General features: G+C 43.5%; 1 protein-coding gene across 1 annotated transcript in view; it reads right to left on the reverse strand.

Moving 5' to 3' along the window:
* Positions 1-1,800: 1,800 nt before the first annotated feature.
* LOC149810584 (1,4-dihydroxy-2-naphthoyl-CoA synthase, peroxisomal-like) overlaps positions 1,801-24,785 on the reverse strand; it is a 32,389-nt gene continuing 9,404 nt past the window's right edge. The window contains exons 5-8 of the mRNA XM_089994184.1: positions 23,609-23,710; positions 11,389-11,427; positions 11,196-11,294; positions 1,801-1,908 (exon numbers count right to left, since the gene is read on the reverse strand). Coding sequence (XP_089850310.1) covers positions 1,801-1,908; positions 11,196-11,294; positions 11,389-11,427; positions 23,609-23,710 — 348 coding nt within the window. The remainder of the gene's footprint in view (positions 1,909-11,195; positions 11,295-11,388; positions 11,428-23,608; positions 23,711-24,785) is intronic.

Here is a 24,785-nt window from a genome sequence, read left to right on the forward strand (position 1 = left end):
TTTGAAGCATGAATAGAACCGGAAGCACCCCTTATTTCAAAGAGAGGAGGATGGGTTATTCACATTTCATTTGATGGTCAGAAGTGAATTGAAAGCTAAGCAATGGTAATTCTAAAGATCTCGGAGGAAAAATAGAATGTCTCCTACGTTACCCATAATATGTGTACGTATCTCTAATTTTAAAAGTTGGGTTCACCATCATCACCACCGTGTGCATGGGTATGTACATATCTCTCAATCTGCAGATAACTTTTTTTTTGAATAATGAGGAACCTTAGCTAAAAATCGGTTCACTTAATAGGCCAACCTCCTGTTGGATCATTTTTTAGATCATGCAGTTTCACAATCAATAGCATGATATAAATCAAGAAATAAATCAACATAGAAATCATGATAAACAGTTGATCTAAACAAGAACAGGGAGCAAACATGTCGGTTTTCGCATCATACCAAAATCCAGACAAAAGCGAATCACGAAACAGTTGCATAGAACACAATAAAAACAACCAAAACATGTTAATATTATGTAAATGACTAAGGATATCACCAAGGCTCTCCTGTAGTCTGGGAGTAGAGCTTGAAAAATAAGGAATAGACTCAAAGAAGGTAACGTCCGCACTAACATACTCTTTATGAGATATAGGGTCGTAGCAACGGTATCCTTTTTGGTTCTTAGGATACCCAAGGAAAACACATTTAATAGATTGAGCAACAAGTTTATCTCGATCCAGACCCAGCTTATGCACAAAACACACACAACCCCCCTAAAGTTTTTGGATGTGTGTGTTTTGTGCATAAGCTGGGTCTGGATCGAGATAAACTTGTTGCTCAATCTATTAAATGTGTTTTCCTTGGGTATCCTAAGAACCAAAAAGGATACCGTTGCTACGACCCTATATCTCATAAAGAGTATGTTAGTGCGGACGTTACCTTCTTTGAGTCTATTCCTTATTTTTCAAGCTCTACTCCCAGACTACAGGAGAGCCTTGGTGATATCCTTCCTCTGCCGATTCCTCCCTTTCCGTTAGAGTCGCCTCCTCCTCAGTCCTTGGTTCCAGTGTCGGGTGTGTCTCGCTTCTGAAACCCTCCCATAGTATACACGCACAGGGTGCCTCCTACCTCCATGCCGCCATCACCTCCTACTCCTCAGGTAAGTATTTTTGAGCAAACTGTTGCCCCTACATCTGATGCTGATCTTCCCATTGCTCTGCGCAAGGGAAAGAGACAGTGCACTCTTTACCCCATCACGCAATTTGTATCAGAAGCTAATCTTGGGGCATCTATGAAGAATTTTATTTATGCTCTGTCTGCTTCGTCTGTTCCGCTTCATCACAGTCAAGCTCTAGTCGATTCCAACTGGAGGCAGGCTATGCGTGATAAGATGGATGCCCTATGGTCTCGAGGCACCTGGAACTTGGTTGATCCTCCCGCAGATGCAGATATTGTAGGCTGCAAATGGGTATATAGCATTAAATATAACTCGGATGGGTCGATTGAACGGTACAAAGCCCGGTTGGTTACAAAAGGCTACACTCAGACTTACGGTGTAACGCCCCAAAATTTCGACTTGTGATTTCGAAAACCTTATCGAAAAACCTTTCAAAGATTTAAAGTTTTAATATTTAAAAACGACAGCGGAAGACATTTAGAAAGGAACACAAGTCAACAATCCTGGGTACGTTAGCTGAAAAACAATCATCCACATGTACAACAACTTAAAAGAATTTAAGTAATAAGGCAATAGATTAAAAATTTGCAATTTATTACAAAATGAGCATTTTATTCCAAAGTTCAATAAATCTAAGAAAACTCCAAAAAGACCCAGAGCCAAGCCGCTAGCAGAAAGAAAATGAATCTTGATCCATGTTGCACCACGCCATCGGCCGCCAGTGAAGTCCTACTGCTCACCTGCCCATGAAATGGGTCAGTTTCATAACAAACTAGTAGGTGCACGAACAGATTAGTAGAATGAAAATAAAATAGGACATTCATGAGATAAGCAGTTATGATATTTAAGCAATTAAAGCAATTGTAGTCTATTCTAATAAATGTAATAAGTGCAAAGAGTTGTTAGTTGAAGCAGTGTAAGTCTCAGTCATCTACAACTATTCATGAATATATTCTTTAAGTTCTGATATTAACTGGCCTGTGGGTACGCACAGACGCGAAACGTAGAAACAACCGAGACCGATCCGGGGGTTTATTATGTCAGGTGATTTCATTAACCCGGATGGCTGACTGAGTCCGCTCCCAAGGGGACGGTCAGTGACCAAGAGAGTAAATCCCCAAAGGTGTTCGTGGCCCATGGATGCATCCAACTTCTGCAGAAGTGCCTGGGAGTTACCACCTAGGATAATTTATGGTAATCCCAATTCCCCTAACTCCGATGACTGGGAAAACCGAGTCTTTTGCCCGTGGGGTGGTTGTTAACAACCTGTCTATCGGAGTCTTTGTACCATCCATCCTCTCCCTTGATGAACCGTAAAGATCGGATAGGTACGACGGGGGTTTATTAACCGCCGCCCCATCCTACATGCTCTGGTCCATTAGACCCACTCGAGCATCTTGCCTGTGAAGGCGAATGGTCACCATTTATGTTGTAACAACCACAAATTTTATACTAAAACTTAAGAATTATGTGGATTTGGGCCTAGGATCCGTTATTGGATCCAAAAGAAAAATGTGCATATTTGAGTATTTTAGTAATACTATATAAATAAATAAGTAATAATAAATTTTTTTTTTAAAACCACTGTTGGACCCAAGTGGATCCAACTCCTGGATCCACTGCTATCCACGCGACCCGGATCCAAACCGCAATCGGATCCGGCATCGCAGGTCGTGGTACGGACCCGGACCCGACCCACACCCTGTTAAATAAAAAGAGGGGTTAAAAAGGGGGCAACCCGATATGGGTTGCCCGATAAAAAAAAATTGAGAGGGGAAACCCTCTCCCCTGAGATATCGGGTGTTAGGGTTCAGCCGAACCCTAACACATAAGGAGATGGGAGGTGGGGGAGCACACCGCAGCCGCCGAGAGGAGGAGCTCCTTCCTTTTCGGGTGGCCACCCTCCTACAAAAAGGGGACCCCGAACCTCTCTCTCTCAATCCCATTCTCTTTTCTCTCTCTCTCGCCATCCCATTCTCTCTCTCTCACTCTCTTCTCTCTCTAACCCTCGGATTCCCCTCCCCCGAGCTCGGGCCTGCTGTTTGAAGCCGTGTCAGGAGACGCAACCGACCTCCTCTCGTAGCTGCCGCAACAACTTCACCGGAAAATGGTAGGGTTTCTCTAATTTTTCTTCAGGTCGATCATGGATTGGGTGGGGTGTGGGTTGTCCAAAACCCAAATGGGTCGACTTGCAAGGGGAGGGAAAATCTCAAATGTTGGGGTTGTCTGTCACCCCAAACCGAAAACCCCAAATTTTTAATTTGGGGGTTTCGGATTTCTGATTTAGGGATCGAGCATGTGTGTGGGGGGTTTCAGATTATTATGAAAAACAAAAAAATAATAAAATAGATAAAAATAAAGAGGGGATTGTCCGTGTTTCACAGTTTCGTAAAGAGATGACTTTAGAAGTAGCAGTGGATAAACCCAAATTTGGAGGGGTTTCTTCCAGGCTTGTGATGATGCAGGCTGATTTTTTTAAGTAATGTTGTAATACAAGTTAGGCTTATGAAAATCTTGTTTAACAGATCATATTTTTCTTATTCTGAAACACATATCATGCTTGTGTTGATTTATGCTGGCCGATTGGTACAACTGTTGCTTTGTGATTATAAGTTGTCCATGTTAATTCTGACCACCCACTTGATATTCTGGTTATTGCTCAATGTTGATGGTTTAGTCTGTAAAGCTATGTTGAACCATCATAGTTTATGATTGTCTGAGGTTGATTACTGAACTTAGCATAGTTTATAATCAGCATATGTTGATTAAATTATTATGTAAACCTATGTTAAACATAACATAATTTATGTTGACCTATGTCACAGGGATTCGGCTAGCAGGATGCCGCACCCGCGTCGACGCGACTCGACGCGGGTGCGTGTGCGGGTGCGGCACCGGGTGCGGTCAACCCTATCCTGGGTGCGTTGACAGCACCCAGGATCATTTAAGTCCATTCTTGTTTTGGATTTTTTTTTTTTTTAAAAAAAATTGCCCAAATGGGCTGCGAGATTTTTTAAAAAAAAAGTAATACTGACAGAGCAGTTGTCTGTCAGCTGCTGCTGCTGACAGCAGCTGTCAGCTGACAGACTGACCCCCTTTTTTATATAAATATATATATATATATATATATATATATATTACATTTTTGCCCCTGCCGCACCCCCGCACCCGGGTTTTTTGGAAGTGCCGAATCCCCGCACCCGCACCCGCACCCGCACCCGCACCCATGTGACATAGATGTTGACTGATGCTAATGGTTTCATCCTGTAAAATATAGCATGTTTATGCTGGCCGATTGGTACAGCTGTTGCTTTGTGATTATAAGTTTTCCATGATTAATTCTGATCACCCACTTGATATTCTGGTTATTGCTCAATGTTGATGGTTTAGTCTGTAAAGCTATGTTGAACCATCATAGTTTATGATTGTCTGAGGTTGATTACTTTATTCTGTAAAGTTATGTTGAACTTAGCATAGTTTATAATCAGCCTATGTTGATTAAATTATTATGTAAACCTATGTTAAACATAACATAATTTATGTTGACTGATGCTAATGGTTTCATCCTGTAAAATATAGCATGCTTATGATAACTCTAACTTGTCTAGGTAAATTCTTGTTAGCCTATTTTTGTCTATGTATTATGTTGGGAGATATGGCATGCTTATGATAACTCATGTTAACTATTGAAGATACTGGTAGTTACCAGGTTTGTTGGAAATTTTCATAGTGAGACCCTACATGATAATAAATTATGCTGAGCATACATAGAAGCTGTTACATATTAGATGTTGATTCAACACATAACTTGGTGTACGCTGCAATCTTTAGACATGTGCCTTGCCTAATGGGCAAGACAGATTGGACTACCCGATACGGGTTAAGTACCTAATGAAGGTGTGTGGTCTGGTTCAAGTATATTGGTAAGGAAATTAAATAATAACTTGTGTGCTTGACTGGTTTAAAGGCACCGGAGCACTGTGTGTGGGTTATGCAATTAAAATGACAAATGACTGAGACTGTTCTATACACCTGGGTAGAATGACTAAGGTTGAGAATCCTACTACTATGATAGTAGAAAGAAGTTGGGGAAATGCCCCATACTTCGGGAAATTAACTAAATGAAAAGATTAACCCATTCAGATTCGGGCTTACCTTGGAGAGGGTAAGTGGTACAAAACTCTGGGGACATGTGTTTGGTTTCGAGCGTAAAGCGACTCGTTGGTCCCAGTCCTCAGAGTCGGGGGACCCGGACTACCAATTGTGTCCTAGGCGGTAGTTTCATGTTCTTCTGCAGAAGTTAGGGATGCATTCTGTTTTGGTTTTGGCCTTTGGGAGTTTCTCTCGGTCACTGGCCGCTCCCTTGGGATTTCAGTCACAGTTAGAATGTTCGGGTTAATAAAACAACCTTGAATAATATACCCCCCGAACGTTCTCTTCTGTGATGGTTGCCTTGGCCCGTGTGTACCCGCGGGATAAGAAAAGATAAACATTAACTAGAACAGTTAGGTATCACTGTGTTGGAGTCATTAAAGAGACAATTGCTTACTCTTTCATCATGCTTTATATTCGGTGCTTATGATGAAACGACATCCTAAACTGTGTATATATTAGTTAATTGAATTCATATTATGGATGTTATTCATGTTAGTGTAAGTTCTGCTTTAATTGCTTAATACCTTGCTTAATTGTTGTAGTTGTATAGAATGCTTTTTGTGCTTAAGTATAACTGTTACATAATCTACTTTTTTATTCAGATATATGTCTATTATTGCTATTGCATCGAATTCCTTATGTGTATATGTTTAGACTGAAATTCAAACACGACACCCACATCACACTTGACACATGATCTACTTGCAATAATAATTACAGTTTTCCTACTTAGACGTGGTAGTCTAATTCCTATAATTTCTATTATTTTCAGGCACAGAGTAGTTCTATGAGCGATGCGGGATAAGGCGCTGACCAAGACTGATTTATTTGTTCCCTGGCGATCCTACTTTCTTTCTAATTGGAAATTTTAGTTTGAAACTCTGATGTTGGATTCTAATATTATTGAAATAAAAATAAATGGTGTGGTTTGCTTTTACCTTCCTGTATCATTCTGAAATACCTAACCCTGGAATATATTGGTTGTTTCCGCTTAAAAAAAAAATTCCTTCAAAAAATCTGGGTTTAAATTTTCGGGGCGTTACATATGTGATCTCAGCATTGTGCTAATTGCACTCATCGAGGTTGCTACAACCTCATCATCCCACCATCGTAACCCACATGAGACGTACTTGTCCAAAAGTACGATCGTACCTTCCTAGAGGTACAACTACGATAATGTTTTATGATTCCTTTGGTTCCTACATGACATGTTTTGCTTTTCTGAGCAATTGGCCTCTGGAGGCCGATATTATCACATCAAAATCAATAAAGTGTAGATTTCACACTTCAATACACTCCATGATCTTACATAAAATTCATACTGTACCTGCCTTAAGGTTCGATTACAATAGCAATTGCAGTGGTTTTGAGTCTATTCACAAAGTCTACCTTAAGTATGCAGTTTCAAAGGAATAAGCATGCAGAATAGACAATTATGAGTTAAGTAATCCTACACGTAAACAGGCATGCCAATTAAACTACTTGATTCTTTCTAGAATGAGTCTACCCAAAGAATTTACATTATGCAATTTCAAAAGAATCACAAAGAGTAAAACTTTGACCAACCAATACTTCTTCAGATACGCAAGTATGCAAAATAACTATTCTATCTCAGAAGTCTTATTTTATTTTGTTCATACATACTATTCGTGCGACTTTCCCCTACCTCGGGATGTCGTGCAGCTGCGTGCGTCTATGCGTGTCGATGATACGAGGCTCGGGCCGCGGAGCCAAAGCGGGGGTCCGATGCGAGGTCTGCAACAGTGCTACGTCAATTATTATGCGGAGAAAATAGAAAAACAAGCCTGCCTATAGGAAAAGAGAGAGGCAGCAGGGGTGTGCCCCTGCCAGCCGAAATCAGAAAAATGACAAGGGGCGAGCCCTTGCCTGCAGACAACCGCGGGGTGACAGGGGCTGAGCCACCTGTCAAAAACACCGAGGCGGCAGGGGGGGGGGGGGTCAGCCCCTGCCGAACACAACGAAGCGGCAGGGGCTGAGCCCCTACCGACAAAGACAAAGTGGCAGGGGCTGAGCCCCTGCCGGCAACATCCAAGTGGCAGGGGCTGAGCCCCTGCCAACAGCATCCAAGTGGCAGGGGCCAGCAGCATTAAAGTGGCAGGGGTTGAGCCCCTACCGGCAACATTAAAGTGGCAGGGGCTGAGCCCCTGCCAGCAACCTTAAAGTGGCAGGGGCTGAGCCCCTGCCAGCAACATTAAGTGGCAGGGGCTGAGCCCCTGCCAGAAACGTCAGAGTGGCAGGGCCTCGGCCCCCTGCATGGTGAATAAGAAATGGCAGGGGTCTTGGCCCCTGCCTGGCACAAAAAGAATGGTAAGGGCCTTGGCCCTTACCTGACGAGAATGGGGAAATGGCAGGGGCCCCAACCCCTGCCTATCGAAAATGGGGAATGGCAGGGGCCCCAGCCCCTGCCTGATGAATTAAGGGACGACAGGGGCCTCGGCCCCTGCCAGAAGCACCTACAAATGGCAGGGGCCTCGACCCCTGCCTGGCAAAATCACGGAGCCGCAGGGGGGGGTTGTCCGGCCCCCTGCGTGTCGAGGATCAAAAGCAACAGGGGTATTCCCTGCCCTCCCAGAGGCCAAGAGGTGGCAGGGGCGAGCCCCTACCGCCGGGAAATAGAAAACGGCAGGGGCCTTGCCCCTGCCTACCGGAGATCGTGAGGCGGCAGGGGCTAACCCCTGCCAGAGAGAGAGTGTTCGGGACGGGGGTGACAGGGGCAGCCGACCTCCTGTCGGATTCCCTATCACCCCCAGAGGTGAGGGAGTGTCGTAGGGACCATTGGTCCCCTGCCGGCACTCCGGCGCACCCCAAGAGGGAAGAGGGGACGACAGGGGCCTTGCAGGCCACCTGTCGGCCCTCCGATGATTACCGGAGAGGCGGAAGGGGCGGCAGGGGCCGTGCGCCGCCTGCCGACCTCCCGGCGAGGTGACAGAGAGGGGGGGTGAGGAAGAGAAGAGGGAGGAGAAGAGAAGAGGGAGGGTGGCGTACCTGGGAGGCGATGGCCGGCGTCGGCAGCGGGGCGCAGTGACGGCAGGTCGGCACGAGGAGGAGGAAGCTCGAGAGGGGAGGCGTGCCTTCCCTCGCCCTCCTGCAATGCTCTTAAAGAGCTCGGGGGGTGCGATGAAAGGGAAAACCTCGGTGGGTTTCCCCAATCTACCCGAAAATGAAGGGGGAGAAGAGGGGGGGGGGGGTTGCGGCGCCTGAAAACTCGGGTTTTTAAAACCCTAATAAAAAAAGGGGCCCGGGTCGGGTCCGGACCCGACCCGGGTCCAAAATTTTTTTTTTTTTAAATGGGGTTTTACATACGGGGTTGACTTTTTAGAAACTTTCTCCCCAGTTGCTCGTCTTGGCACTATTCGTCTCGTTCTTTCTGTTGTTGTGCACCATGGATGACCCTTATTTCAGTTGGATGTCAAGAATGCCTTTTTGTATAGGGATTTGCATGAAACTGTCTACATGCAACAACCCCCAGGCTTCGAGGTTCAGGGGGAGTGTCAGAAGGTGTGTAAGCTAAAGAAGGCCATTTATGGCCTGAAGCAGAGTCCGCGGGCATGGTTTCACAAATTATTTGAGGTAATGTCGAGCTTTGGATTTGTCAGGTCAGCTTCAGATCATTCCTTGTTTATCACGAAAACCAGTAAAGGAATTGTTGTTATGGTGGTATATGTCGATGACATCATATTAACAGGGAGCAGTGCCCAAGATATTTCTGCAACAAAAGATCATCTTCAGAAGCACTTTGTTACTAAAGATCTTGGTCACCTTCGATATTTTCTGGGTATCGAGGTTGCAAGAAACAGAGAGGGCTTAGTGCTGTCTCAAAGAAAGTATGTGTTGGACCTATTAAAAGAGACTGGAATGCTGGGAGCTAAGCCAGCTAATATTCCAATGGATCCCAAAACTCACATGTTCGATGAGAAGTCTGACTATGTGGATAGTGCCAGTTTTAGATCCTTGGTGGGTAAGTTGCTATATGTAACTGTTACTAGACCTGACATTTCATTAGTCGTGAGTAAAATCAGTCAGTTCATGGACAAACCTACAAAAGTTCACTGGGATGCAGCTATGATGGTTCTTTGGTATTTAAAGTCATCTCCTGGTAAAGGTTTGTTGTTTAAACGAAATCCATCTTTGGATGTGGTTGCTTACACTGACGCAGATTACGCAGGATCTGTCGAAGATAGGAAGTCAACATCTGGATTTTGTGTGTTTGTGGGAGGAAATCTTGTTACCTGGAGGAGTAAGAAACAAACCGTTGTAGCCAGGTCGAGTGCTGAATCTGAATATCGAGCAATGGCCCAGACCAGGGTTACCGGAAGCGCCTAGCTAAAAGGGGAAGCGCGCTTCCCCAAAGCGCACTTCGGAAGCGCGGAACGTCGCGCTTTCGAAGCGTGGGGAGAAGCGTCCCCCTTTTTTGGGAAGCGCGTCCCCCTTTTTTGGGAAGCGTGCTTCCCTTTAATGGGGGACGTGTTTCCCTTTAATGGGGGACGCGCTTCCCTTTAATGGGAAGCGCGCTTCCCCCTCGCTTCCCCTATTTTTTTTTCAATTTATTTGTATTTTTTATTTTTTATTTTTATTTTTTTCGCTTCCCCCTCGCTTCCGAGACGCTTCCTAGGTCGCTTCCGAGACGCTTCCTAGGTCGCTTCCGAGACACTTCCCGAATCGCTCCTAAGTGGTCCCACGCTTCCCCGCTTCCTAAAATTTTGAAAGTGCCTCGCTTCCCGCTCCCGCTTCCCGTATCGCTTCCCGCACCCGCTTCCTCAACTGGCAACCATGGCCCAGACTGCAGCTGAGATTATTTGGGTAAAATCAGTCTTGACCGAGCTTCAGGAGAAAGTACCCCTGCCTATGTTGATGATGTGTGACAATCGGGCTGCTACATATATTGCCAACAACCCAGTGTTTCATGAAAGGACTAAACATATTGAAGTTGATTGTCACTATGTTCGTGACCTAGTTCAAGCTGGGTTTATCTGCACCGATCATGTATCTTCCGAAGATCAAGTAGCGGATGTTTTTACCAAAGCCCTGGCGAGACCAAATTTCTCAAAATGTTATGACAAGCTGAGCATGATTGATATCTATGCTCCAGCTTGAAGGGGAGTGTTGAGATTAAGAGGTTTTAAGTTTTAAGTTTATTTGATATTGTTGAGAATAGGTGGTTTTAAGTTAAGTCTTTTTATATTAGAGGCCATTTGAAAATATGTTTTCATGATGGGCTAAGACGTAATTATTCTTTTTAGCGTCTCTCTATTTAACATAGAGAGAAGCCCTAATAATTAAGTGAAGTGTTTTTCTCTGTGCAGCCGTCTCTCCCTCTCACTCTCTCTCTCTTCTATCTTTCCCTCTATCTCTCTCTCTCTACCTAGGGTTGGGTGCGTCTTTCAACATATATATTGTTGATATGTATATACATTATGTATATATTGTTGATATATATATATATATATATATATATATCAACAATATATACATAATGTATATACATATCAACAATATATACATAATGTATATACATATTAATATATAATAACTATACAAGTTAACATGATGTGCCTCCATGTCAATGCATTAGTTTCTATTTTCCTTTAAATAAATTTCATTAATTCTATTGAATGAAAAACAGAGTAATTCCATGTCTACGGTGTGTTTGTTTGGCACACAAAGGCTTTAAACAAGATCCTTTCACATCCACATTCAAACTTACACAAATATGCTTCAAAAGCATGGAGTCTTCAATCATTTCTTTCTTTAGTTGTCTTATTTTATCATTTCATTTTACCTATGGCTTTTGCATTTTGTTTTAGAAGTTGTTAAGCAACACCATAAGTGATAAAAGAACATAAGGGAATACCTTTGGTCCAGTTTGGCCAAAAATCGCATTGTCAGATGCAATTGTTAGATCGCAAACCATGTGTAAGACATGGCCACCTCCAACAGCATAGCCTGCAACCTACAATTACAAAAGAGAACACATCCTCATCAGACAATATTGCAAATAAATAGATAAGAAAATCAGCATAAACGAAAATTGATAAGATGCATACCATTGCAATGACAGGCTTGGGAAGACGACGAATCTGTACCTGAACAGTGGGAGGCAATGAAATATTTAAGAAATGTCTCTGCCATGAACGTGAGCTGGATGCTAGAAAATATTGACTATTTCCAACAGAATCATGTCTCTTTTTTGGCCATTTTAAAGTCAGTAAGCAAAGAAAAACCAATAACAGTTTAGCAATATTGTAAGGCACATTCACTCCAAATACTTCAACATTAATATTTTGAAAACTGTAAGATTTTGTCTCCAGGAGTATCGTTGATGCAGAAGAAGGGAGAGACGGTGAGAGAGGAGGGGACGGCTGCAATAGAAGATTCAATCCCACTTACTGGGGATCGTACCCTATATTCAACATATATATGTACTACAAACAAACTGGATCGGGTCTGGATATTACATAACATTACATATGTTCCAGACCCGAATACAAATACAAAGTATTACACAGATTCATGTTTCCGGGTCCAGGTCCAAACCCGTAACCCGAATAAACCAGTCTCAATACCCTCCCTCAAGTTGTGCATGGTCGTGCACCATGGACAACTTGCTTTTCAAGAACCAAAATCGTATGCTGGTAAGGCCTTTAGTGAACAAATCTGCTACTTGATCCGTCGTTCGAACGTAGGTTGGTTCAACTTCTCTTTCTTCTACCTTTTGCCGAATAAAATGCTGATCAATCTCTATATGTTTTGTACGGCTATGATGAATGGGATTGAAAGTAAGCTGGATAGCACTCTGATTATCACATAGGAGAGTAGTGGGTAGAATAGTTTTTCCTATTTCCATCAAAAGATGTCTTAGCCAGGTAACCTCTGTTGTGGTTGCTGCCATAGATCGATACTCTGCCTCAGTACTAGATCGTGCAACTGCATGTTGCTTCTTGCTACTCCATGCTACTAAGTTCCCATCGATAAAAACACAATACCCAAAAACTGACCTTCTGTCATCCGGATCTCCAGCCCAATCAGCATCTGCATATACAACTAGTTGATGTTGCTCCCCTTTGGTCTTAGCTTGATGATAGATTAAGCCATCCCCAAGAGTACCCTTTAAATATCAAAGGATTCTCTTGACAACATTCATATGCTTTGTGTGTGGATCATGCATAAACTGTGAGACTTGATTCACTGCATATACAATGTATGGTCTTGTGAAAGTGAGATATTGAAGCATACCCACAAGGCTGTGATATTGTCAGGGTTCTCCATATACCTCCCCATCCTAAGCATTGAGCTTATGATTCAACACACTGGGAGTGGATAGGGGCTTGCAATCCTTCATGCCTGCCTTATCTAATAAATCTAGGGTATATTTGTGTTGAGTTAGTGAAAGAGAACTATCCTGTCGATCTACCTCAACCCCTAAGAAATAACGCAGAATCCCCAAATCTTTCATTTTAAACTTTCGACTTAGGAGAGCTTTTGTAACTTCTATATGTTCATCAGAGTTCCCAGTAATGATAATATCATCCACATAGATGAGAAGTAATGTACTGACCTGACGATCCAGAAAAATAAATAGAGAATGATCGAGGTGAGACCGAATGAACCCATGCCATTGAACTTTAACAGAGAAGCTATCAAACCAAGAACGGGAGGCCTCCTTTAGCCCATAGATGGCTCTTCGTAATTTACAGACATGGGTGTTGGGGCTGTGTTCTGCATAACCGGGGGGCTGCTCCATATACACTTCTTCTTTCAGACTACCATGCAAAATTGCATTTTTGACATCAAGCTGACTGAGAGTCCATCCATACTGGACCAACAAAGATAAAATTAATCGAATGGTTCTCATTTTAATAACAGAACTAAAGGTCTCATCATAGTCTTGTCTGTATTCTTGAGTGAAGCCTTTGGCTACAAGTCTCGCTTTGTAGCGTTCAATGGATCCATCAGGTTTATACTTGATCTTATAGACCCATTTAGAACCTACAACATTTTTGTCTGAGGGCCTAGGAACAATTTACCAAGTTCCACATTCATGCAAAGCTTCCATCTTCTCATTCATAGCCTCAACCCACTTAGTTGACATGTATGCCTGCGCGAAACTGATGGGTTCATCCTGCTTTTTAATCTGTGAAACGAATAACTGTAGATCCGTAGAGAAGTTGTTATAACTGACCCATCGCTCAATAGGATTTCGGATTCTTCCCGTTCTCCTGGGTTGCACATCGATGTGTTGAGCACTATTCTTGTGGCGTCGGTGACTACTTGGAATTTTGCGGCATCTGAAGTAGGCATGACAGAAACCTGCATATTTCTCAGCCCTTTCGGCTGAGGCTCTACATTGGTCTCACTCCATTCAACGGGTGGTGTATGGCATGAGGTGACATCATGTGTCCTTATTGTGTCCAGCTGGTTAAGTAACTCAGCGGCAAGCCATGGCTGATACCACTCGACATCCCTGTTGTGTCCATCTATATTCCCCGAGTTCTCAACAGTGTTTTCATCAAACACAATATTTCGTGAGACTCTAATGCGATGAGTGGTGGAGTCATAGCATTGATACCCTTTGTATTAATCAGCATATCCAACAAACTTGCACCTGCATGCCTTGTCCTGGAACTTGTCACGTTGAGACGCTATCAATATGAACATAACATATGCAACCAAACACTCATAATTCATTGTAATCAGGCTGAACCTTGAAAAGTGCGAAATAAGGAGATTGATTCTCTAGCAATCTCATGGGTAGACGATTTATGATATACACAGCAAAATGGAAGGCTTCCGTCCATAAACTCATGGGAATGTGAGTGTCATTGTAACGCCCCAAAATCGTGGACTTGAAACCTTATATGAAAAAGGTTGAAAGCTTTGAAATCAATCATTTATCAGAGTTTAAAACAGAAGTTCAGCGGAAGATCAGGTTCAACACAACAAGTCCCTAGACCTTGGGCGCATTACAACCAAAAGCAGATTCCACCTCACAAACCGATTTGCAGTTCAAGTATATATTTTATTGAAATGAAAAAGAAGAACCATGTTTTGATAATACAGTTTTAGAAATCCAGAGTTTAAATCAAAAGAGATGCTTTCAAGAAACTTCATACCCCATCTATCACAAGTATTCCCCAGGAGCGCAACGTCAGGAAAGGGCCTTGCCTTGAATGCATCGCGTCATCGTGTCATCGCAAGCTGTCTCAACCTGTCCAGCACCTGCCCATGAAATGGGTCAGTCTCACAACAGACTAGTAGGAGTGCAAAGGACAAGAAAGAACAAAAACTGCAATAAGTAAGATAAATGCTAGCTCAAGCAGGAACAAGCAAGACTAGCAGATCTAACCAAATATGTTGTAGAGTAAGCAAAGCTCTAGTAAAAGAGCTACACACAAGAGCATGAAGGATCAGAGTGCTAAACAAACAACTATAGCAATCCCACCTATATAATAGGTGAAGAGTAACTAACTCTATCCACCAGTCAAGCAAAGCAATTGAATAAGACGAGCATTCATAAGGATGCTCGCAAAACATACAAGTACCATTGGATGGCTCAGTCTATCGACAAGTAGCTACATTAATTGTAAGACACAAGCTATTGCATCACAAGGAATTCATAAGCTACACAGGATAAGCAATCAACTAGTATGAGAAGCTAGTTATTACTAAGCAAGGAACTGCGTAAGCAGTTTAACCAACAAGGGTAACGCCTCGACAGGCGTACCTAGCTCAACAAGTAGCATACCGAACTACCGAGCTAACAAGCAAGCAAGCAATGCACGTCACAACATGCATATCTCATGATCATGTGTATAAGTTATATCTTGTCTCATTATTGAGCAGGTCGTTGTGGGTACGCACAAGGCAAAACGTAGAAACAACCGAGATCAATTCGGGGGTCCATTATGCTATGTATTTTATTATACCCCAAATGACTGACTGAGTCCGCTCCTAAGGGGACGGTCTGTGACCAAGAGAGTAAATCCCCAAAGGCAAATAAAGGCCCAATGGATGCGCATCTGTACTTCTGCAGAAGTGGCCCGAAGGATTTCCCCTAACCTCCGATGACTAGGGAAGGTCGGATCTTTGCCCGAGATTGTCATTAATGACTGTCCATCGAAGTTTTGTACCATTCATCCTCTCTCTTAATGAACCGTCCCGAATGAGCACGACGGAGGGTTTCTTAACCGCCGTCCCATTCTGCATGCTCTGGTCTTTCAACCTAATCGAGCATCTTGCCTGTGAAGGCGAATGATTATTATTTAGGTGAGTTATACGCGCCATTGCACGTTCGAGGCAATCACACACTTCTCATCCTACTCACCGCAGTACGCATCGTACCTATTTAAATGTATAATCACGATGAAAGGGGTCAATCCATAGTGAGGGCAGAAACATCACTCTTGTGATCTCAAACACATGTCATTGCATGTTCGAGGCAGACATAGACCTCTCATCCTACTCATCGTAGTACGCAACGTACATGTTCAAAAGTACAACCACAATGAGAGGGGTATGGATCTCTCGCAGAAAATCCCAACACTTCTGCTTTACAGAAGCCCACAGTGAACTCATTCAAGTTCCAACTGATCGTGCTTGGGTCCTTTAGACAATCGCAAGCAATTTGCCTATTAGGCGAAATCAACATAACAGGATTTAGCTTAAGGTGTCAATACACACTTAGAGGTTACTATAGACCTTTCGTCTTGCTCTTCGTAGTCCAAACATATCGTACGTAACTAAAGGTACAACTACAAGAGGAGGAACATGGATCCCTCGTAAGAGATCCAACAATACCTTCACGAAGGAAGGCGCTATAATCATGGTTGAACCAGAAAGCCTAGAAACTAGGTCTCGTATCAGAGGCGAGGTAACGTCGATCTAACGATGGCGCAAGTACCTCGCTAGGATCCCCGCCCTACTCGTGCACAGGCTCCTAAACAAGGTTATCTGAGTTGTATCAGATAGGCGAACTAAGGTTGTAACACACCTATCCCAAATACATCGATTTGGGAGATCCGACCGCTATCACTGCTTTATATAGCTAATACATCCTGAAAATAGGTTTGCACCTAAGACGATGTCTTTGAAGAACCGAAGTGCATAAGTGTGTGTCGTGACCTGTAAGACAAGTGAAACGATATACACTATACACTCGAAGTCGCACTCAGGGAGTGCAAGCTGACAAGGGGCAAACCCGTGTACAAACTAATACAAAGGCAAATCGAGGGGCAAGACTCGATGGGCGAAGCCGCACCGCGAGGGTAGAATGCTAAAGCTCCACACGAGGTATGAGATCATACCTCGATCATCGTAACGCACAAGCAGGCAACTACGCAAGCAACTCGTGAGGTATGAGATCCTATACTAATTACGCAAGTGTAAAGGACGACTCACGAGGCATGGGGTTGCACCTCGATTAACGATAAGCGTAAGCAAGTAAAGAAGCATACGACAGAGATCAGAATACATACACGAACAAAGCATATGCGCGAAGTGCGGCAACAAGGTAAAGACAAACACATACAAAAGCTAAGTGCAAGAGTAAGCACGACGGCACAAGAAAGTAAGGTACGAAGAGTAAAGCAGAAGCAAAGCCATGGCGCATAAAGCGCGGGGCAACAAGTAAATGCAAGGAAGTAAAGTGCAAGAACGTAAAGGAGGACCAGGATTACATCCTGGAGAACAAGGCAGACATAAGCAAGTAAATGACAGGGCGCAAAGCGCGGGGCAGCAGGAAAGTAAAGTGCGAGAAAGTAAAGAGGACAAGGATCACGAAACCACGTCCTTGAGTTAAAAGACAGGAAATGTAAAGACAGAAATGAAAAGCCTAGGCACATATAGCGCGGCGGCGACAGAAAGGAAAGTGCGAGAAAGTAAAAAGGACAAGGATCGCGAAACCGCGTCCTTGAAGGTAAAGACATACGTATATATTATACGTATACATATATCATCATCTTTTAGTTATATTCTTTATTTTAGCATTTATCAGTTCATTGTCCTTTCACGCAAGAATCCCCTACCTTAAGGGATTGCGGGTCCTCGTACGCATGCAGCGTAGGCAAACAAGAGCTCGAGCCACAGAGGGCGAGCTAGATCCACCGTTCAACCTGGAGAGCTTAGAACGTTAGTATATGCCGTAAAATAAACGAGAAGCAACAGGGCAGCAAGGCCTCCTGCCTGCAGAAGGCAGAGGCAGGAGCTCTGCATCCAGCAGACAAGGGTGCCAGAGGCAAGGGCCTCAGCCCTGCTTGGCAGCAACAGCAGAGGCAGGGAGCAGGAGCTCCCAATCTGCCCGCACAAAGAACGGCAGGGGAGGGAGCAGAGGCTCCCCCACCATACCTGCTGCAACAAGGAAGGGGGGAACACCCCCTGTCAAAGCACGAGACAGGGGCGCAGCCCCCTGTCGGCAGCAAGAACAAGGCAAGGGGGCAAAGCCCCTTGCCGGAGAACAAACACTGAGATGCAGGGGGTAAGCCCCTGCTCGAAAACAGGAAAGCAGGGGGGCTTCGCCCCCTATCGGCAAAACACAAGAGGCAGGGGGACAAAACCCCCTGCCGAAGAGCAACAGGCGAGCAGGGGGGCCCCACCCCTTGTCGAGAAAACAAACGCAGGGGGGAGCTCGCCCCCCTGCAGGCAAACACAAAAAGGGACAGGGGGAGAGGAACCCCCTGTCAACAGGACAAATGGCAGGGGGTCGAAGCCCCCTACCGGGACACAAATGCAGGGGGGAACTTCGCCCCCTGCAGGCAGGCACAAGGACAGGGGGATAGAGCCCCCTGCCGAGACAGAAAGAGACAGGAGGGGTTGGAGCCCCCTGCCGACTGACTCCCAAAAGGAAGGCAGAGGAGGTTAACCCCCTGCCGACAACAGGTGACGACAGGGGGCTCAGCCCCCCTGTCGATCAACCCTCAAAGGAAGGCAGGGGAGGTTAACCTCCTGCTGACAACACGTGACGACAGGGGGCTCAGCCCCCCTGTCGATCAACCCTAAAAGGAAGGCTGGGAGGTTAACCCCCTGGCGACAAAAGGTGACGACAGGGGGCTCAGCCCCCCTGTCGATCAACCCAAAACAAAAGAGGAGGAGAGGGGGGTTATACCTCGAACGACCACGGCAACGGGAGAAGTCGCTGGCGAGCGACTTCGAAACGCAAGCGCAGGCGAGAGCAGCAGCGGACGTCGACTGAGCTACCTCGACAAGGGAGGCGAGTTGCCGGCGACAGCACTCACCGACGACAGCGAAACGAGGGAGAGGAGTGACCGACAACTCCGGCGTCGGGGTCAACAGCGTCAGCCTCCCACGAAGGGGAGCCGAGAAAGAGGGGAGAAGCTGAGAGGAGGCAGTGGTGGCCGGCGACGAGTTGCCGACGTCGGCTCGAATAGGGGAAAGGCCGATGGTGGCGGTGTCGTTTGGCGGCAGAAGGGAGCAGTGGTGGTCGGCGGTTGAGTCGCCGGCGTCACGCGACACAGGAGACAGCAAGGGGGAGGCGAAGAGGTGGTTGAGGCTGCCGGAGGCTGCTGAGAGGATAACTGGGTCGCCGAAACTCAAAGGGGAGGCGGCCGGACGGAATCACTTGTCGGCGTCTCCGATCACCGGCGGCAGCATGAGGGACGGAGCGGAGCAGATGAGAGAGAAGGGGCGAGGGTTTTGAACCCTCGCCCGAGACGCCTGCGTCTTTTAAAAGACGCAGGTTCTCGAGGATTCGAGAACCCGGGTCCGGGTTAAGCTCGGGTCTGGTTCAGACCCGGATCCGGGCCCGACAAAGCGGCCCAGACCGCAACACGTGTCTGACACGTGCAGGGCATGTGTCTGACACGAGTCGGACACGATTTTTTTTTTCACGGGCTTTACAGTCATGCAACATGCTCAAGGCACTTTCCACAATGTGTCGATGTTTTCTTTCCGCCACACCATTTTGTTGTGGTGTATGTGGGCAAGATATACGACGACTTATTCCATTTTCTTGGAGAAAATCAGTAAATTCCTTTGATAAATACTCCCCCCCCCCCCCTCAATCACATTGGAAATATTGAATTTTGGACGAGAATTGATTACAGACTAGGGCGTAAAACGAGCGAAAGAGCTTGAACACCTCAGATTTATGTTTCATAAAATAAATCCAAGTGTATCTGGAATAACTATCAATGAAGATAACGTAATAGTGACTACTAGATAAGGAAGATTGTGGGGCAGGTCCCCAAACATCATAATAGACAATTTCAAATGGCGAGAACTAAAAGGAAGAACATGACTCTTACATAATTGACAGCTGGAACAAAGAGAAGTCTCAGACTCAACACTCAAACTAGACCGTGGAACAAGTCCACTTGACACAAGTTTCTCAATGAATGATTTATTACAATGACCCAAACGACGATGCCAAATCTTTGGCTTATTACACTAAGATAAACTAAAACAATCTTTGAAGGACAGTGGATGGTCTGACTGACTGGCCGATGAACTCGATAAAGCACCACGAACAGAAGAAGAAGAAGATTCCTTGAGGACATACATATTTCCTTGTCGTTCTCCTTCAATGAGCAGCTTCTTCGTGAGAAGATCCTTGGCACGTACAGAAGGAGTAAATTCGACGAAAGAATTAGTATCATCAACAAGTTTAGAGACAAAAACAATATTTTTGACAATAATGGGAGAATGATAAACATTAGATAAATTTAATGAAGAATTAAGAAGTGGAAGATCAACATTTCCAGTGTGAGATATAGAGTGAAGAGTATTATCTCCAGTTTTAATACGAAATTTTCCATGATAAGGAATGGGTTTCGAAATCTTACCGACATCACCTGTTACATGTGTCGCAGCCCCGGAATCAATGTACCAAGTTCCTTGTCCATTCTGCTTGAAGCTTATCTCTAAGAGAGCAGATATCAAAAGATTCTTCATATTATCCTTTTCATCGTCCTTCGAGTCTTCTCCTATTCTTCCTTTGTGGGAGGATCCTGCACCATTAAATTTGTTTTTGTTCTGTGGGTTGTGCCAGTAATTAGCTTTGATGTGCCCCCTTTTATTGCATTGAAAACATGTTGGTATATTCCTGGAGCTCTGGTTTTCTGAGAAAGAATTGAGTGACATATTGGGTGTGGGCAACAACCCACGGCCTCCTTGACTGTTCCTTCCTTGGCCGCGTCCACCTCGAAAGCCTCCACGTCCTCTTCTTGACATCATCCGTGTAACCAATACATCATGATTGCTTGAATTGATGGCCATCTCCTCTCCTCTAATGGTAATTTCTTACTGTAGTAACTTCGCGCGAAGATCTTCAAAACTTTGCAATGAAGGAAGACATAGAAGGGAAGTGACCAACATGTGATAATTGAAGCCAAGTCCATTCAATGCCTGTTGAACATTTTTTTTGTCAGGAATTTCACAACCCACCATGGCCAGTTGATCGGTGAGGATCTTGACTTTGTTCATGTACTCTGTAAATGACAAGTTCTCTTTCTTTAAGAGGTGGAATTCTCTTTTTAAATGTAGGATTCTGGCCTCTGAAATCTGTGAATATGTTTGCGCCAACCTCTGCCATAACTCCATTGTCGAGCATTCGTATACCTCTTGAGAAAGAGTAGATGTGATATAAGCAACGACCGCTTGATCTTTTCTCCTCCATGTCCCAAATTCTGGATTGCGAATCAATTTGTTGGAAACCTCCCCTTTATCGTCTCGCTCTTCCTACATCACAAACTCTGGAGGTGCATGAACGGTCCCGTCGATGTGTCCTGAGAGATCCAAACTTCTGATAAAAAGCAAAATTTGCCTCTTCCAGGTCAAGTAATTCGAATTGTTCAGTTTTTCAGAGATGAGTTGACCAAGAAAACTTGACGGTAGAGAAGGAGAATCCATGACGAAATAATATGTAGTAGGATGAATAAGGGAAAGCGTCAAGTACAAGAGCAGCAATACAAGGCAACAACCAGTACAGCAGTAATAGAAATTTCAACGTAGCAGAAATTCCAACAATCAAAGTTTTTTTTTTTTTTTTGAGATTAGTTAGTCGTAGATGATCGAATATTCCCAACTGTGCTGGTGCTGCCTAGTATTCAGCAAAGGGCAATCAAGATAGCAGTCTGATTAAAAAAAAATTTAAATCGAACGTGCTGCTAACGTCAATGTTGGTAACGAACAAAGAAACAGATCTTAACTGATGGAGCGTGAACAGATTACAGTCTGTTTCACGCGTGCTCAAACCGTGACAGAGAAAAGGACCAAAGATTGATTTATGATTAAATATATATCTATATTCTTGAGATGAATAATCAGATCTCGTGTTTGAGAAAGTAACGCAGATCTGGGAAAAACAATCAGATTTCGTATTTGATGAAATAATCAGGTCAGGTCTGAAAACAGAAATCGAAGTGGGAAATCTGGAAACAAAGGAACAGGCGATGACACAGATCTGAAATCGAAAACAGATCTGCGTATGGAATTAGGTATGAAAACAAAGAAGATGATGACACAGATCTGAAATCAAAAACAGATCTGAAAGATGGGATAAAGATGCAAACAGAAATCTATCTTGAAAAAAAAAATGATAAGAATGAGACTCACGATGAGAGACAATAGAAGAAGTTGGAATGAAGGGCAGAATCACGTTAACCTGGAGTTTGAAGACCGATCTCTCGAGACACGTTCTGGGATCAACTTCACGCCCTTGAATAGAGATCAGACGAAGCCCTGCTCTGATACCATGTAAGATTTTGTCTCCAGGAGTATCGTTGATGCAGAAGAAGGGAGAGACGGTGAGAGAGGAGGGGACGGCTGCAATAGAAGATTCAATCCCACTTACTGGGGATCGTACCCTATATTCAACATATATATGTACTACAAACTGGATCGGGTCTGGATATTACATAACATTACATCTGTTCCAGACCCGAATACAAACACAAAGTATTACACAAATTCATGTTTCCGGGTCCAGGTCCAAACCCGTAACCCAAATAAACCAGTCTCAATAAAAACAATTCAGCAGCATGATATTTTCCCTAATATGATTCTCCAAGCAGTTAATGTTGAATTTGATGAAGAGGAGGAACGTATGTGGCATAATGAGGGGGCATCCAATGGGATGACTAATTCTGGTACATATTTAAAAAAAATTATAAAAGCCTAGCAAACGCTAATAGCAGCCTTTCTGATAAACAATAGAATTCTACTGGAGATTGAGAGCTTAGCCATCATCAAAACAGTGTCATAAATGCAAAATATGTCACTCATAAACCTAAAGAATTTGAAAAGATCATCAACCTAAAGAATTTGAAAAGAAAAGAAAACAAATAGATAGGTACCCCAAATCTACTCGGTGAAACTGAGAGCCATCTCAGTTTTAAACAAGGTCAAACAACTAGGTTAGATTTCCTATAACTGCATAGTTCAGCACAAGTTGCTTAAGGTTCCAAAGCCAGACAGGAAATATCCAGCACAGTGAAGCCTAGGTATTGGTCTGAAACTGAACTTAACAAGAATCATGTAAGCACCATATCACATTAGTTCATGGCAAACACTAACATTCTAAGTTAAGAAGATTGGAAGGAGCCAAATCTGTAGCTACTGGACATAAATCTAGTATCATTGTCCCTGCACACAATGCAGACATTTGTCACAAGATGCTAGCAACATAACATGTCATTCTCTTCACTTCTCCAACAAGAGAACTTCGTACTTTCTTATCTGTCTCCAATACCCCAAGACAAATAGAATATCAAGCAACAACAGCTAGCTAACAGGTAACCTGCCATCTGATTATCAAACACGATGGGAATGTGAAGATCAAAATGCTACTAGGCTACTACCCCTTGGTCAGTGTGGAATATCATGGCACCATGTCACTTTAACAAGCATTTTTCTACTTTCTTTTAGCAAAGTTCTTCATCTTTTGGCTTTCACAGAGAGAGAGCGTTCATGGGCAGACCAGGTATGTATTCACAGCAGGACACCTGATTGGTTATATGGGAAAGAAGTCCGTAAGATGGTGCTCTCTTGGGCAGACCAGGTATGTGTTCACACTTCACAGTAGGACACCTACAAATTGTTTACATGGGAAAGAAGTCTGTATGTGTAAACTAAGCAAGTTTTACAAAGAAAATGAAAAGACATTAATTCAAGGAAACAAAACACTTGATAAATGTGACTAGTAGTAAGCCAGACTGATGAACTCATTGCATACATCAATCTAAAAATGAATAATTGCAGGAGTTAACAAATGATTTCTTACTGTAGATCCTTAAAAGGAACCCATGATAAGCTCACCTGCAGATCCAAGACATTAAGACGACCAAAATTATCTTTATCAGCATATCCATCTGACACTCTTAATGCCTGATCTCCACCGCTACAGAATGCCTTTGTACCCTGATCAAAGAAATTTCTAGAGCATAAAGAACAAAAGGCAAGATAAAATATGTGAATATGGTTACATCTTGCAACCGTAATCACAGTGCTTAATGTTCCTACTACATTTACCATTTACTCTCTCGACCCTTCTAAAGTAAAACTCTGCAGCAATTCACTACATTTGTGTCAGTGATCCCTTCATTTTTATATGACAAACACACTGACCTACAGGAAATAAGAAACAATGGATTTGCAACTCTCCACAAAATAAGCTAATAATGGTTATCTTTTTCACAGCATCACGTCTAGTCTGGTCTTGAAAACCACATGTCGGCATTACAAGCATATTTAGTGAATATAATCTTACTTAGCCCATTAATATGATGGAGAAATAGCACTAGATTTGATATTCTTGTGTCATTATGCAAAGAGTATTCCTTTTAATATTTTGCACTCCCCATGCCAAGTTAAGATAGCTCAATCAATTAAAGGCTGCTCTGCAAGCCCTTACCGTGTGAGAGCCCAGATAATGGCCACTTTATGGGATAACAAAAAGAAGAGAAAAAATAGGTAACTGAATTTATTTACACAAACAGCCACTGTACAAGCTTCCAACAGTTTCTAAGAAACATTAAAAACAATCATAATATCTTGGCTTGTATCCAAACTGGATCCATGCGTTTATGTACATAATTTTCTGATGAGAACATCAAAGAAAGTATTTCTCAAAATTTATTGCCTGCTATAGCAATGTAAGGCCCTGAAAGCCATGCAAGTCAGGATGTACAATGCAGCGTATTGTCAATTGCAGGACATTGAGTCATGTATATATCATACTATTGACTTGATTTTCAACAGTTTTTACCTTACATGGCTGTGGCATATGCTTCAGGTAAGGATTTTGTAATGCATACAAGTGTCTTAGTGTCAGTTTCACCTTTACATACAGCAAAGGGACAGCTACAATTAATATGCTACACACTACACTACATCATTAAAAGCAAATAAATCCCCCAGAACCAAAAAATGGTCATTATCAAGAAAGAATAAATCAAAATGAAAACATGTACACCAGGTGCAGAAAACAGTTCAT

This window comes from Nuphar pumila, unplaced genomic scaffold (assembly GCF_984573655.1).
Source record: "Nuphar pumila unplaced genomic scaffold, dmNupPumi1.hap1.1 HAP1_SCAFFOLD_279, whole genome shotgun sequence".
Taxonomy (NCBI): Eukaryota; Viridiplantae; Streptophyta; class Magnoliopsida; order Nymphaeales; family Nymphaeaceae; genus Nuphar; species Nuphar pumila.